Below are 14921 nucleotides of genomic sequence, written 5' to 3'. Positions count from 1 at the left end.
ATTTTAATTGATAAATAAAAAAAATAATTATTTGGTCAACATTCGACTCAAGTCAATAGCACCGATCACTAGCTGCCAAAATAAAGGTCAAGTTGACAATTTTCATCAAATCATTTAATATCAATAAAATTGCATTATCTGTAAGGTCGAAAGGACTGACCGAGCCGATCACCGCCGTCAAACTCAAGCTGCCGTCAGAGATCCTACCGCCCAATATGAATCGTGTCCGCATCATGGACGGTTCAGATCGTTGCCTACCTCTCCCTCACGTCGCATGTAGAACGATTTGAATCGAGCAGACGTCGAGGATCGAGCCGAAGGCGTAGGAACCCTCGTCGTCTCATTTCAAAAAGATTCCACGTTGCCAACGGATCTGTCGACGGAATGGGGCGAGATGTCACGAACGAGCCTCCGAAGCTGGAGAGGAGGAGCTCGAAGAAGTCTCTGGCGAAGAAATTTGAGGCCAGGAAGAAGCTGAGCCCCAGAAATCCACTGAAGGAGCTCAACAGTGGCTCCGTTCCTCCTCCTTTTGGCTCCGCCGAGGCTCCCAAAGGGGGTTGCTTCAGGTTCTTGCTCCCCAACTCCTCTGCTAAGGAGCCGCTTGCCCGATCCAAGCCGCGTCCAAGAACTCCTCGATCGGCGCCTTCCAATCCCAGAAACGACGCCACCAATCCCAGGAACCTCACAAACCCTTCCAGGTACCGGACCCAAAAGAATGAATCAAAATCCAGTCCTGGTGTCCCCAAGCAGCTCGGATCGAGTAAACCCTCGAAACCGAGAACCCCAGACCTCCTCCAGCTCTGGAACAAGAGAAGACCTGCCTCCAACGAACAAAACCCCGACTCAAAATTCGATCTTGAAGAGGGTTCGGAGGGAAAGGTAGGTTCTCGTTTGGCTTCGACTCCTGAGAAAACACTTCAGGGTTTTGATGCTCATGTCGTCTTGGAGGCAGCGAAGGAAGTGGAACAAATGATAACTCTCACACCGACTTCGGCCACCACACCTCCCGTTCAAGCATCCATTTCGCCCGAGGTCCCCGTGGATGCTTCTGCGGTGGTTGCCACACCTGCTTGTTTTGCCGCAGGCCATGTGATCGCCAGAGTGCACGACCGGAGGAAATGCCGGCCGAGAGGCATACTGACTATCGGCGGATGTGTGTTGGACATCGAAGATGCTAATGTTGGGGGTACCGATCCAACTCGGGTCTCTGCAATACCTCCTCCTCTTGCTGTGGCATCTATACGTTGGCTGTCTTCACCCTCAGAGAAGGTTAACTCCGATCTTGGTAGCAGTGTTAGTTCTAGCTCGAAAGTTCATATGGTGCATCGCCCTGCTGAAGCTTCCGTGGATTGGCTTCTTCCCACTTGTGAAGGTGGAGACAGCATACCCAGAGATGAGTTCTCATTGCAGACTAGAACTTCACTTGATCATGGATTTTGGGGGTTCTCTCCTAATAATTCAAACATGGTGAACTCACCTGACCTCAGGGGGTTGTTGGATTTCAAGCCTCCAGGTCTAGAAGAAACACCATCATCTGGTATTGGAATTCAGAAAACCCCTACTACTGGTGGTAGTATTAGTCCTTTCTCTATGATCTTAGAAAGGATTGCAAAGACATCTAAAAGCAAACTTCTTAGGCCTCAACAAGAGAGGGGAGCACACCGTTATGGTTCTGCATTGGAGAGCTCAACATTTTCTGGCAGCTCTTGGAATGAAGGCCATGCTATCTGCACCCCATCATCTTCCTCGAGCTCAACAAAGAAATTAAATTTGTCTGACTTGAAGATTGACAAAATGGCAGAAGCTATCGAGAACATCAGCTGGTCACCAAAGCCAGTAAGCAACGAGACAAGTTGTCAAGTGCCATCAACCAAGCTCAATTTCCAGTTTGGATGCCTGGCAACCCCATCAAACTCTGTTGATCTAAATCGTTTTCAAAATCCATCATGTGACAGAAACTCTGCAGTGAAAAATATTTGTGCTAAAGAACAGGTATTTCCAAGTTCTCAGACAAGGATATCATGGAGAGAAGGACTGGTGAGTAGGATCTTTGAGATGGGTGAACTGGATGGCAGTCAGTGGCTATCAGATGATGAGGATAACTTCAATCACCATGAAGAAGACAGAGCAGGACCAATTGCCAATCTTAAGTTTGAACCCAGAAGTAGCAGCTCCATTCTAAAGAATCAAAATGAACAGATTGCAACAGCTGGTTTTGGGTCTATTGAGTTCGTGTTTGATGCGGAAAAGGTTGAAGCAAAAGTTCCTCCAGAAGGACCGACCTCATGTGCCGAATCCATTAGCATAGAGGGACTTGTGTTGGATTCTTCTGGTGATTCTGATTGGAAATTTTTCTATAAAAACCACTTATTTGAAGTGTGAGATGCTTTGCTTTTCTCGCTCATGTCTCCAACACCATGTATTGATAGAATATTAGATCAAGCTTTTAAATGTCCAGAACTATCTTAGTTTTTTACCTGCAATGATCTATGAGTTTAGTTCTCAAATTCTATCCATGTATAGTACATTATTAACTTAAATGATTTGAGCTACTTACATAACTTCCCTCGCAGGTGTTGTTGGCTATATAGAAAACAAAAACATAAAGTTTACAAATTATGTGTTTCTTGATATTTGTAGAGGCTTAATCCATTATTACCGCATTAGAAATTTTGCAGTTACTCAGATCACCTGGTTGTAGAAAGGAAAAAAATGAAGTGTTATCTTTAGTCATGCTATGCTAGTCAATCTACTGCTAATGGACACGAAAATTTTCCTTCAATTTAGTGTTCATCCAATTTTCCTTTGAGTTTCATGATTAATATTAGATACAGTAATTGACAAGAAAATTGTCTCCCTCATAAGCCTGCTTTTAATGTTTGCAGAGCTTTCATTCTACCTCTTCAAATTTAGGGCCTTTATGCAATTCTGAAGTTATGTGATTGGAGACTTGGATTTTAGTTATCGATCTACCACTTGCAACTTACTATGGATTCTATCTGATAACTGCCACTCTCATATGCTAAAAAGGGTGTTACTGTTACAGCCTTTGCAGATAACATATGGTGCTTATGGGCCTTAATTAAATCAAATCTTGAAGCTTCTTGCTCAAGTGTTTTACATCGTCTTGCTAGTGACTGTACTGTACACTAATCAAATTTATGCTTTGCCTAGTATGGGGTTTAAAGTTAATAAAGAGCAGTTTGGAAATTGTAGCATGTACAAGTTGTACTATATGCCTTCATAAAAATCTTGAAAGGCTCTATTTTTTCCTAGGTTGTGAATTATGATACAAATGCCTTATCTGAGGCATGTGGAAAACAGGTGTTTCATGCTTACCATTTCTAAACATGAATGATCCTTACCATTGGTCACCAAGCTAAGATCTCTTATGATTTCTAAATGCAAACATTTAACAAGACAATTCTAAACAAGTTCTCATCTCTTTATGAGGACCGTAATCCTAAGTTGGTTGTATATGCCAAGATTTGAAACATGACTAGGGCCAGATGCTCTTTTGCTTTAAAGACCAATTACTATCCTCATCATTGTTACCCATGTTTCTTTGCGCTTATTTTCTTGTCGCTTCAACTCTTATGAGATTGAATTTAGTCATGGAAAGGTTTCCATTTGAGGACTTCTTGAGTGGATACTTCTAGGTTTTTCAATTTCGACGTGTACCGCCCGGTACGGGCTGTATGTACCAGTCCGAGAGGATACTGGTATGCAGATCACCCTCTACCCGACAGTACCGGTGTTTTGACCTCGTGTCGGGTGCTACGAGGTCTATACCGAGCGATAACAGTTGAAATTTGGTGCGTACTGACCGATATGCCTTGGTACCGATCGGTACACACTGGATTTTAATCGTTACTGAGGTGTACCGATTGGTACGTACCATAACGAGCAGGGCTCGGTATATCTGTACATATTGAAATTGAGATCATTTGGATACTTCTACTTCATTAGAATGCTTTGGAATTTGGATTTGATCAGGCCTATTTAAGAATTTAGTAGAAAAAAATCCTAAAATCAGACATCACAATTTGAAACTCAGGAGCATTCTTTCGATGATGACAAAATTAAGTGCTTTTTTTAAATACTTGAATGCATCCTTCCCTTGGTTCATTTTTCTATAGATATTTGAAGAGATTGTTAGAATAGTGTATCAAGTAAATAATTCCTGATTCACAAATCTGATGCTTATCTACAGAATTGTTTACCATGTAATAGTCTACATGTTTTCACTAAAAAATAATAGAAATAGAAAAGGATAATAATTTCATTATTATCTTTTGCAAATTCACAGTTTTGTTGTTGTTGTTGTTGTTGTATCTTCTGCAAATTTGCATGGATTTTTTGTTCCAAATTCCTGACCTCATTCTCCTTGGGATTTGATCGGGGAGTTTCAACATGCAAAGCATGTAGCATTTTTTTTGACGTAACCCTTAAACTTTCTATCTTGAAGTGTTTAGAAGACTTGAAATATTGGTGTCAGTAATGACAGTAATGCCAGTTACCACGAGGCCATGTTTTTAAGCTAATTCTAGAATGACTTTCTATTAGTTCTTTTGGTCTATGTTGCATTTTTCTCTAAAGAAAAGGGTGTAGTTGGAGTGTGTTATTCATGTTAATTTCATTTTGTTGGTCTTTCATTTCCAAATAAATTGTTCTATTCGGAGAACACTGGATTTAATTATGTACAGAGTTATGAGAATTACCATAAGAGGTTTTTTCTCTAGCACAATATTTATGGATTTGTTGCTTCTCCTTGATGGTTAATACTCGTGTTGCTTTAGTATTGTACAAGCATCTGGCATGTGCATTAGGTATTGCTTAGAAGTTGGGCTGGCTGTATTTTCTCAATGTGCTGCCTTTGCTTCCTTCATACTGTAGACCATTTCAATGTACCAGCACATCTAACCATATTTGTATATTTGTATATATGATCTTGATATTAGCTGGGAGTTGGTGAAGCTCCTATGCAACCTCTTCCTCGGAGATCTCTTCTCATATATAAGAAGTAAACTAAAATGCTTCTAAGAAATTTGACGAAAATGAAATATATTGGAAATTTGCTTACTTCTAATACCGAAACAACTAGAAAAAAAATCTCAATTTTGAAATCATTGGTCTCATGCGATACCAATATCATGTGTGGCCAATGACATTGTCATAGACAAGCTTGATGATGAACAAAATCCATGTAGCCAACCCCAAATAGTATTGTTGTTGTCATTGTTATTGTATGCAATTTAATGTGTTCCTACTTCTAAGTCTTTTTCCTCTGACTTCCAGAACCAGAAGCATCACCAGGCATGCATTCTTTTACCAGGCCAAATATTTGGATCAACCAATGACACAAAACACAAGATAGTCTATGGTTGCAGCCCACATCTTGACTGTGCCGTTTACAATTTGGATGGAAAATCATCTTCTGACTGCTAAACTTGTTCACGTACAAGTAGAACTTATCTGATTCCCTTCACTTTTCCTGCTTCATCTGTAAACTGTTTCATATAAATTGTCCTCATTGTGACACCATTTAAAGCAGTGACTGGAACTGGAACTGGTCATCGTTGAGACAGGTATGTCAATTGGTTGTAAGGTTGCTCATCTGCCACTTCCAGAACCAGAAGTCTTCTTCCTCTGACTTCCAGAACCAGAAGCATCACCAAGCATGCATTCTTTTACCAGGCCAAATATTTGGATCAAATGATGACGCAAAGCACAAGATAGTCTATGGTCGCAGTCCACATCTTGCCTGTGCCGTTTACAATTTGGATGGAAAATCATTCTTCTGACTGCTAAACTTGTTCATGTGCAAGTAGAACTTATCGGATTCCCTTCACTTTTCCTGCTTCTTCTGTAAACTGTTTCATATAAGTTGTCCTCATTGTGACACCATTTAAAGCAGTGATTGGAACTGGAACTGGTCATCGTTGAGACAGGTATGTTAATTGGTTGTAAGGTTGCTCATCTGCCACTTCCAGAACCAGAAGTCTTCTTCCTCCGACTTCCAGAACCAGAAGCATCACCAAGCATGCATTCTTTTACCAGGCCAAATATTTGGATCAAATGATGACGCAAAGCACAAGATAGTCTATGGTCGCAGTCCACATCTTGCCTGTGCCATTTACAATTTGGATGGAAAATCATTCTTCTGACTGCTAAACTTGTTCATGTGCAAGTAGAACTTATCGGATTCCCTTCACTTTTCCTGCTTCATCTGTAAACTGTTTCATATAAGTTGTCCTCATTGTGACACCATTTAAAGCAGTGATTGGAACTGGAACTGGTCATCATTGAGACAGGTATGTTAATTGGTTGTAAGGTTGCTCATCTGCCACTTCCCTTTCTTCATCTCTTAAAGATTTTAGATTAGCCTGAAAACTACAGTCAACTGCACTCTTTATCATGATTAATACTTGGATCCTTCTTGCATGCTTGTCTCTTTCAGGACTGGTGAGATTAATTTAGCCCACAAATCTGGGCTTATATATCCATCATCATTGCCATTTGACTGCCATTTCCCATTCCAACTCCATGATGTGGTAAGCCAATGCCTTGAATAAGCTTGCTTACTTTGCTGCAACGTGAAGAAAATGTCATTTTCATGTGATGCCCATACATCATGACCTTTTTTCTTTCTTTATGGTGAGGACGGCAGCATAAGGTCACATGAGCTTGGCTTGAACAGGAATGTTGGATCATTCCTGTTGCATGATATTGTTGTAACAGTGACAAGATTGACCTGTGAGTTCATATTCGAATGTATCATTTTCTGAGTTCATAAATGAGATCATCTGTTAGATATTGGGACAACTAATTAGCTCCAACCAGTTTTGAATTGATTGTATGCAGGAGTATACAACAACAATAAGAACATGGAACACTTGGTCTGGGCCACTACAGCAAGAACAATGAAGGTTCGGTTTCCTCCCCCACCTGAATGTTCTCTTCCTGTTTTAATATTCTCAGCATTTTAATGGAATAAAATAAAGATTGATAGTAGAAAATGATGAATTTTTTTGGCCACTTTATATGCAACATAATATGATTCTTCCAAGGCATCAAGAAGCATGCATGGACTTGATTCTCTACATTAAAAATGTGTTATTCATATATCTCTAGGCATTCTTTTCTGTTTTTAATCTCCCAAAGTGTTGCTAAAGATGCTCTGCATTTAATCAGGAAGAATCTCTACACTTTATTGCAGGTTCTGCCTCTCATTACAATATTCTATAAAGGTTATCATGAGTAATTAATTATTAACCCTCTCTCTCATTCAATTACTTTTATGATATTATTATGTATCTGATTGTTATAATATGTTATAACCAATGTGCCAATTATCATAAAGATGAAACACTAAAAGATATAATTAGTTTTTTGTTGAGTAATTATGGAATTAAGAATATGATAATTCATCATTATTATCTCTCATTCTGTAAGACATTATTGGCTTATATTGACCTTTTTATTTTGTATTTTTTTCTTTTATTATTATTATTATTATATATATATATATGTATATATATATATATACATATATATATAAATGTTTGACCAGATCAGATTTGTTTTCTCTCCAAAACAAAAAAGCAAAAAACAAAAACAAAAATCAGAAAACACTTTTCCCCTGCTTTGTTTTACGAAGTCGCGCGTCCGCTACGCATGCGTTTATATACGTGTATATGGACATCGTGAGTGCGCGCATCGTATCCCATGTGATGCAACGATATAAAGCCGTCGACGGCCAAACCCGCCTTGGTTCCGTCGCCATTTCACCTTTCCTTTCGCTTCTTCTTCTTCTTTCCTTCGCCTCTAAGGAAGAGGCGATCGAGAAAGAGAAGAGAGCGATAGAGTGCGGGAGAGGAATTGAGGGGTTTGGATTTTGGAGGTACGCAATTGGTTGTCTGTGTTTGCAGTTTTTTTGTTCTGGTAATGTAGGATCAGATCTGGCCCCGATGTTATGGGCATTCGCTGCCGCGGTGTCGGTTTATGTGTTGGCTTGATGATTCTTGAATCGCTGTTAGGGTTTTTGCTGTCTTTCGTCGGATGTAGCTTCGGTAGATTGATTTGGGCTTTTGACTGGCGTTTCCTTCTTGTTTTTGGACTTCTGCGTCTTCTTCTGCTTGTCATTTCTGAGGTGCTCTCGTGATGGGACTTCCGTTTTGACATGAAGCTTCCATAGCTTAAAATTGATTCGCCTGTCGTAATAATGACAAAAGTTCTTCATCTTATATTTGGTCTATGAACTCCAGTCTTTCAACAGCAATTACCTACATATCTTGGAAGGTTGGACTTATTGGGATGTTTGAATTGTTTGTTGAATCACTAGTTAGACAACTTCAGAATAATTTTCTATATAAGTTTAGAACCCATATGATTTCTGCTTAATGTCTTCTCCTCGTTGGTGCATGTCATAAATAATTCCGGATATTTTTTCTGACACCATTGAACAGCAATGACAAAGTCTTTTTTGCATGTCTTGATCATAAATGAATGCTGTTATATGATGTTTGAATGCTGCTTCAATCAACTTAACTTGTTCATCTTGGAGAGAGGAATGACATTATGTGTACTTTTAACTGAATTGCTTAGTGGTCATCATGTTTTCTTTTCAGATTTTTTTTTGGATCCAACTGAGGCTAATAATTATGGATTTTGGTGCCACACTTTTAAGAACGGCTACTGAATCTGTGGTTTTCAGATTTGGGATTTTTAGTTGGCTCGTCACTGCTGGATCATTTGGACTTCTGGCTGTTGTTTATGTGTTCCTAAAGTTGCAGAGGCAGGCATCCGTGAACTGGGTTAAAGCCGCAGCTAGAGAAAAAAAGAAAGCATGGGCACATCTAAAATGTCCAACTGCGCCTCATGCATGGACCGAAGACTGCTCTCATAGTGGTCAACCATCCACATGTTTTGTTTGTTTGTATTCATTAGCCTCCCCACAAACTTGTGGTGCCAATGGGACAGGGAATGGTCTCATTCACCGTTGCACTGTTTGTGGTGTTGCAGCTCATTTTTACTGTTCTCAGTATGCCACAAAAGACTGCAAACTTGTAGCACAAGCAGGTGCATCTCACCTGCTGCATCATTGGTCGGAGAGATGGGTGAACTCGGATGAGAACCCCGAGATGTCTTGTTTTTGCTGTTACTGTGATGAACTATGTGGCATACCTTTTCTTGGTGCTTCTCCCATTTGGTGCTGCTTGTGGTGTCAGCGCCTTGTACATGTTGATTGTCATGCCAAATTACTGAAAGAGACTGGTAATGTTTGTGATTTAGGCCCTCTAAGACGACTTATCCTTTCTCCTCTTTCTGTGCAAAACCCAAATGGGAGACAAACAACTAGTGGTATGTTGAATTCTATCAAGGAAGAGATAATTGCTTCATCAATGAGGGGTGGCTTGAGAAGGCGGCAAAACCGAAGTAAATATGGCAACAACCATCCAGTGCCTTCTGGAATTCCTAATAGTAAATTGCAGAGTGATGTGGAGGAAAACTCGCTATTTGAATCAATGCTTAGAAGGCTTGCTGGATGGAACAAGTCCAACAAAAAGAACAATCAGGATGATGGATCGGCAAATCTTAGAAGCACTAGCAAGGTTCTCTACAAGAAAAACAAGTACACTGTTGATGTTGATGGAATAGACAAGTATAAGGTGGTTGATTTGCCGCAGGATGCCAGACCACTTCTTGTTTTTATTAATGCCAAAAGTGGTGGTCAGAATGGAACTTCTCTAAGAAGGAGATTGAACATGTTACTGAACCCTGTACAGGTCAGTGTACTTTATGTTGTTTCTTGGCTATTTAATTAGTATTTTCTCTCTCTTTATACACCATATCATGTTTTTTGGTAGTGATGTTTTGGTGAAAGCATATATGTTCTGAATATAGTCTTATTTTTATTTTCTATTTTTCTGTTTTTTATTTTTAAAATTCTTTTACCTTTATATTGTAAATTGTGTGTTCCAAACCATAGCGGTAGATGATCTTCAAGTAAGGTAGCATATGTTAGGCACTCCTAGCACAAAATGGCTCACCAATAATAAAAAACGATGGGAAGTCCAATTGAACAAGGCTCTTGCCAATGCAGGATATACAAATGGTCAATTTTTGCAGAATTATCCTTTGAAGCATAGATGCATTCTGTGACTCAAAACTCGATCACCTAGATCATAAAGAAGCAACCTCGTCGGATGTTACATCTCACTCTCTTCACCAGCAAAAATAATTAATTTATAATGTACATATGTCAATGATTGCTATAACAAAGGTTCAAATAAATGTTCATATTGAGTCAACCACAAGTTTCACATAAATAGAAATGCTATATAATATCAGAATATTAAAATGCACTGTGATGTCCACTTATAGTCTGTATGTGAGAGAGTGAGAGAGAGAGAGAGAGAAGGATTCAAAGTGCAGGGAAGGGAGAGCATGCAGAGGAGAGAGATTGCCCTGGAGTTGCAAGGTGGGATAGGTGAACAATCGCCTTTGCTAGTTAAAAAGTTGTTGCTGGGTTGAAGATAAAGTCAAAATCTTTTCATTGTGACATTGTTACTTGAAAACCTAGAAACACATTTACCTTGTGTTAACTTAGCCTTTTCTTAACAGATTTATATCAACCTGCTAGTTAAAAGGGTTATTGGGCTTGGAGCACCTGCTAGAGCCCGGAACTCAATGGCCACTAGTCTGTTATAGCCTACTAAAGTAACTGTAAGTTAAATCACAATATTACACTACTGCAAATGATGGCGCATAGCACTATAAGCTACCATAGTGACCATTATAGTGACTGCTATGGTTGCTTTTTAGAACAATATCCTTGTATTTGAAATAATAGGAAAAAGTTTTGTCTTGATTGTTCATGGACAATCATATTTCAAACCTGGATAATTATATTTTTGGATACTGTTATAGCACTTCCTGACCTGAATGAATACATATTCGAAGGAGTATTTGATAGCCTTTATGATAGATCTGTTTTATCAGTGACTTTAACATGGAACACTTACTGTTTATTAAAGTTTGATTGGAATTATTGACCAACACAGTTCTATGGTTTTAAATTAATAGTATCCAATGAATTAGTAGTTCTGCTAATTATAAAGTATATAATTTCAGATCTTTGGATTAAGCGCTATGCGGGGACCTGAAGTTGCATTGAAAATGTTCCATGATATCCGATACTTCAGAGTTCTCGTCTGTGGTGGGGATGGTACCGTAGCCTGGGTTCTTGATGCCATTGAGAAGGAAAACTTTGAATCTCCTCCTCCTGTTGCAATACTTCCACTTGGCACAGGGAATGACTTGTCTCGAGTTTTACAATGGGGAGGAGGCTTGTCTTCAATTGAAGGGCAAGGTGGCTTAGAAGCCCTTCTTCATGATATCGACCAAGCAGCACTTACTATGTTAGATCGTTGGAGTGTCACAATTAAGGAACACAATGTGGAGAAAGGCAAAAAAGTGAAGCAGTTGAAGTTCATGACAAACTATCTTGGTATGCTTGCTTAAACTGTTGGCCACTTCGATCAGCAATGAGTTTAGTCTAGAACATTTTGAATTCTTTTCTGTTTCTCTCTTCCACCATTCTCAACTAGGCATTGGATGTGATGCAAAGGTAGCATATGACTTCCACATGACTCGGGAAGAAAGACCTGACAAGTTCTATAGCCAGGTAATTTCTTCAGCCCTTTTTATCCCTTGAGTATTTTCTTTATAGGTGATTTCAGCTAGACATCAGGGTATTCTATTTTATTAACTTTTCTATTTATATTTCTTTGGGGTTATTATTTCACTGGTTGACTTTGCTTCAGCATTATACTTGTCTAGAAGCAAAAAAATATAAGACGGAAGTCTGCTTTAGTTGCACTTAAGCAATTTGATAGATAAAATTCCTTTTATAAGTTGAATTGGCGGTGTCATATAATTGACACAACTATTTTGGTCCTTAAGACCCAGTAATGAAGTTTGGCTTTTGTTTTTGAACAATGAGCAATTGTACTTGTTCTGTCTGGTCAAGGTCTAATATGTTCGTTTATCTTAAACATTCAACACTATCAATGTAGTTATAATGCTCTCTGCAATACAGTATTGTACCTTTGCTTTTAAAGAATACGCACATGCTTTGTATTAGATAAGCATGTGCGTCGTATTGCACCATGAAACATGAATGTGTCCTGCTTTTTTAGGATGACCCCCTACCCTTTGTTCAAAGAGAGAGGCATTATGCCATGAAAGTCGTCATGATATTTCAGCACTGGCAGTATAAACCTAAACTTTGTGAGAACTTCTGTTACCTTTTCCAAATTTGAAAGAGCATAAATACAGAAGTGGAAGAAAGGTTTCTCATAGTTAGCTGCATGCTTTATGATGCCATTACTAAAATGATCTTATTTTCATCGAAGCTGTGGTCATAATGTAATTATGGGCCTAAAATTTTATGTCTGACTGATAACTATTTTACAGTTTGTAAACAAGTTGCGATATGCTAAAGAGGGTGCCAAGGATATCATGGACAGAACATGTGCTGATTTACCATGGGAAGTAAAGCTTGAAGTCGATGGTCACGAAATTGAAATCCCAGAGGTGAAATTACACTCTTGTTTTCTAGCTATTCCATATTATCTTCCTTAGGGTCTATCTTATTTCACTATCTTTGGCACTTCTCCCAGGATGCAGAAGGTGTGCTTGTGTTAAATATCAGTAGCTACATGGGAGGGGTGGATCTATGGCAAAATGACTATGAGCATGATGATGATTTTGACATGCAGTCGATGCATGATAAAACACTTGAAGTTGTATGCATATCTGGGGCATGGCACCTTGGGAAACTTCAGGTTTTACTTTCTTCTCTTCTGATTTTCATTATAATATTGTTCTTTTTCGGCTATGACTTGGTAAATTTGGAGGAAACAAAATAAGGAAATGATAAAGCAAAAAAGCAAATACTCTTTTTATTAAATAGGAAAAAGAGAAGTGTTGTAGAATCTTGAAAGATTCGGACATATTTTTCATAGGTCATCAGAAAGAATTTTGATCTGTTCAATGGTAAAACAGGTAGGACTTTCAAAAGCCCGAAGACTGGCCCAAGGAAAAGTAATAAGGTTACACATGGACAGTCCCTTTCCTGTTCAGACTGATGGGGAACCGTGGATCCAGCAACCTGGTTGCCTTGAAATAATGCATCATGGACAGGTATTTTTCTTTTTCCTTATATGTGCACCGGCTGCTTGCTGCTAATGCTTTCTACGGTAAACATAGAAGAATATCTCTATTATGGATTGCATGAACAAATCTTTAAATATGTGGATACACAATGTTAGTAACTCCTTTGGATTTCCATAGTACGTGCATTCGACTGTTAATATGCCATTCTGTGGTGAATAGGAGAAATTTTCTATCTTACACAACCCTCAGGCATTACCATTTATCAAACTTGTTATATTCTGACCAGAAGGTGCAGCTGTTGAAGTACTTGTATTTACCAAGCTGGTATTTTGAAGCAGCAAATATTAGATAATGCAGTGATTCTGCTATATGCAGAACTATTATGCTTGTTCATACAAAGGTGTTTTTCATCTTTATGAAGTCAATATTTCTTTTATCTTTATAAATGATTACTGTTATAACACTTGTAGACAATTCTGGGGAAGGGGCATTTAGTTATAGTCGATCTATCGTATGCACTGATTAATTTTCCTAAGGGAGCAATAAATCACTATTACAGGCGTTCATGTTGAGGAGGGCATCTGAGGAGCCTACCGGACATGCTGCAGCGATCATGACAGAGGTCCTTGTAAATGCCGAGTGCAGTGGCCTCATCAATGCTGCCCAGAAGAGAGTGCTCCTCCAGCAAATGGCACTTCGTCTATCCTCCTAAAATCGACTCTCTCATATCAGCTTGTTGCGATGGAGAGCTCAAGAATAAGTCATCCTTCAGCATCACCAATATACTTCTTTAAACCCCTTTCATATGGGTTGTCAACTCAGATAGTTTAGAAAAGAATGAGTAGTTTTTTTATTTTTTAATCCTCACTTGGTTAGGTTTTCCCAGGTGGGAGTGCAAGTTGAAACATGCCAAATTTTGTAATTAGATCGACACCAACGTACATGAGCTGCTGGATGGATACATGGAAAGGAAAGAAATAGATAAGAAAAACAATTTTGAGGCTTGACCTTGAGATGGAAGAAAGTAATCCGTTCCAGGGATAAACTTGATCTCCTTGCATTCATTCATCTGCAAGCATAACATTTATTTGTTTGAGGAGAAATGGATTTCTTCTACTGTTGCAGACACACTATTCCGCATTCATTTGCAAGTTTTATTGTTATCATTATTTGTTGTTTGTTTGTTGGACTTTCAACAAGGAAATCTAGTTTTGCATTACGGAATGCATGCTTAATGAGATTTGTTGACTGACTTCCCGAACCTATGGCTTTGGCATATTTATATACAGACCATTGTATATGGTAGGCATATACAAAATCGATGTCTTAAAGATTAATTTCTAAGATGTCACTACAACATTTATAAACAGCAAGGCTTACTTAGTAGTTCATGGCAGCATAATTAATCTTGTTGAACTAGTAGTTTCACCAAGAAAAAATAACAAAATATTTCAGCCAAAATAAAGTTGGATTTTCATAAGAAGGTTTGCTCGTCTCTTTTAAATGTAAAAATGTATGAATCACACACACAGTTGCACATATCTTCCGCCTCCATTTTTTATTGCACGAGGCATTGTTTATCATTTCAAAAGTCTCTCATGTGGATAGTCATAATATTATCATAAACTCTAAGCAAGCAAATATCTACTCTTAATGACTTGCTAGAACATTTATGTTAACTCGTTGTTATATTCTTCTTTCTAAAAGGAATGTTAATCTCTAAAGAAACAATGCAACGA

General features: G+C 38.6%; 2 protein-coding genes across 3 annotated transcripts; both read left to right on the top strand.

The window, feature by feature from the left end:
- The first annotated feature begins 384 nt into the window (after nucleotides 1–384).
- LOC135604865 (uncharacterized) lies at nucleotides 385–2382 on the top strand. Its single transcript, XM_065094520.1, has one exon. The coding sequence runs from the start codon at nucleotides 385–387 to the stop codon at nucleotides 2380–2382; it is 1998 nt and encodes a 665-aa protein (XP_064950592.1).
- Nucleotides 2383–7764: 5382 nt separating this feature from the next.
- Nucleotides 7765–14417, top strand: LOC135606207 (diacylglycerol kinase 2-like). 2 transcript variants are annotated; one of them, XM_065097106.1, is made up of 8 exons: nucleotides 7765–7903; nucleotides 8631–9788; nucleotides 11137–11512; nucleotides 11613–11689; nucleotides 12481–12600; nucleotides 12687–12851; nucleotides 13072–13209; nucleotides 13742–14417. In XM_065097106.1, exons 2-8 carry the CDS (start codon nucleotides 8664–8666, stop codon nucleotides 13892–13894), a joined length of 2154 nt encoding a protein of 717 aa, XP_064953178.1. In that variant the 5' UTR covers nucleotides 7765–7903; nucleotides 8631–8663; the 3' UTR covers nucleotides 13895–14417. The 2 variants fall into 2 exon arrangements, with proteins under 2 accessions (XP_064953178.1, XP_064953179.1); XM_065097107.1 differs by lacking the exon at nucleotides 13742–14417 and adding an exon at nucleotides 13469–13729.
- The last annotated feature ends 504 nt before the right edge of the window (nucleotides 14418–14921 follow it).

This window comes from Musa acuminata, chromosome BXJ2-2, assembly GCF_036884655.1.
Source record: "Musa acuminata AAA Group cultivar baxijiao chromosome BXJ2-2, Cavendish_Baxijiao_AAA, whole genome shotgun sequence".
Taxonomy (NCBI): domain Eukaryota; kingdom Viridiplantae; phylum Streptophyta; class Magnoliopsida; order Zingiberales; family Musaceae; genus Musa; species Musa acuminata.
The sequence above is the reverse complement of the archived record's forward strand: the minus strand, read 5'-3'. Positions and strand labels throughout refer to the sequence as shown.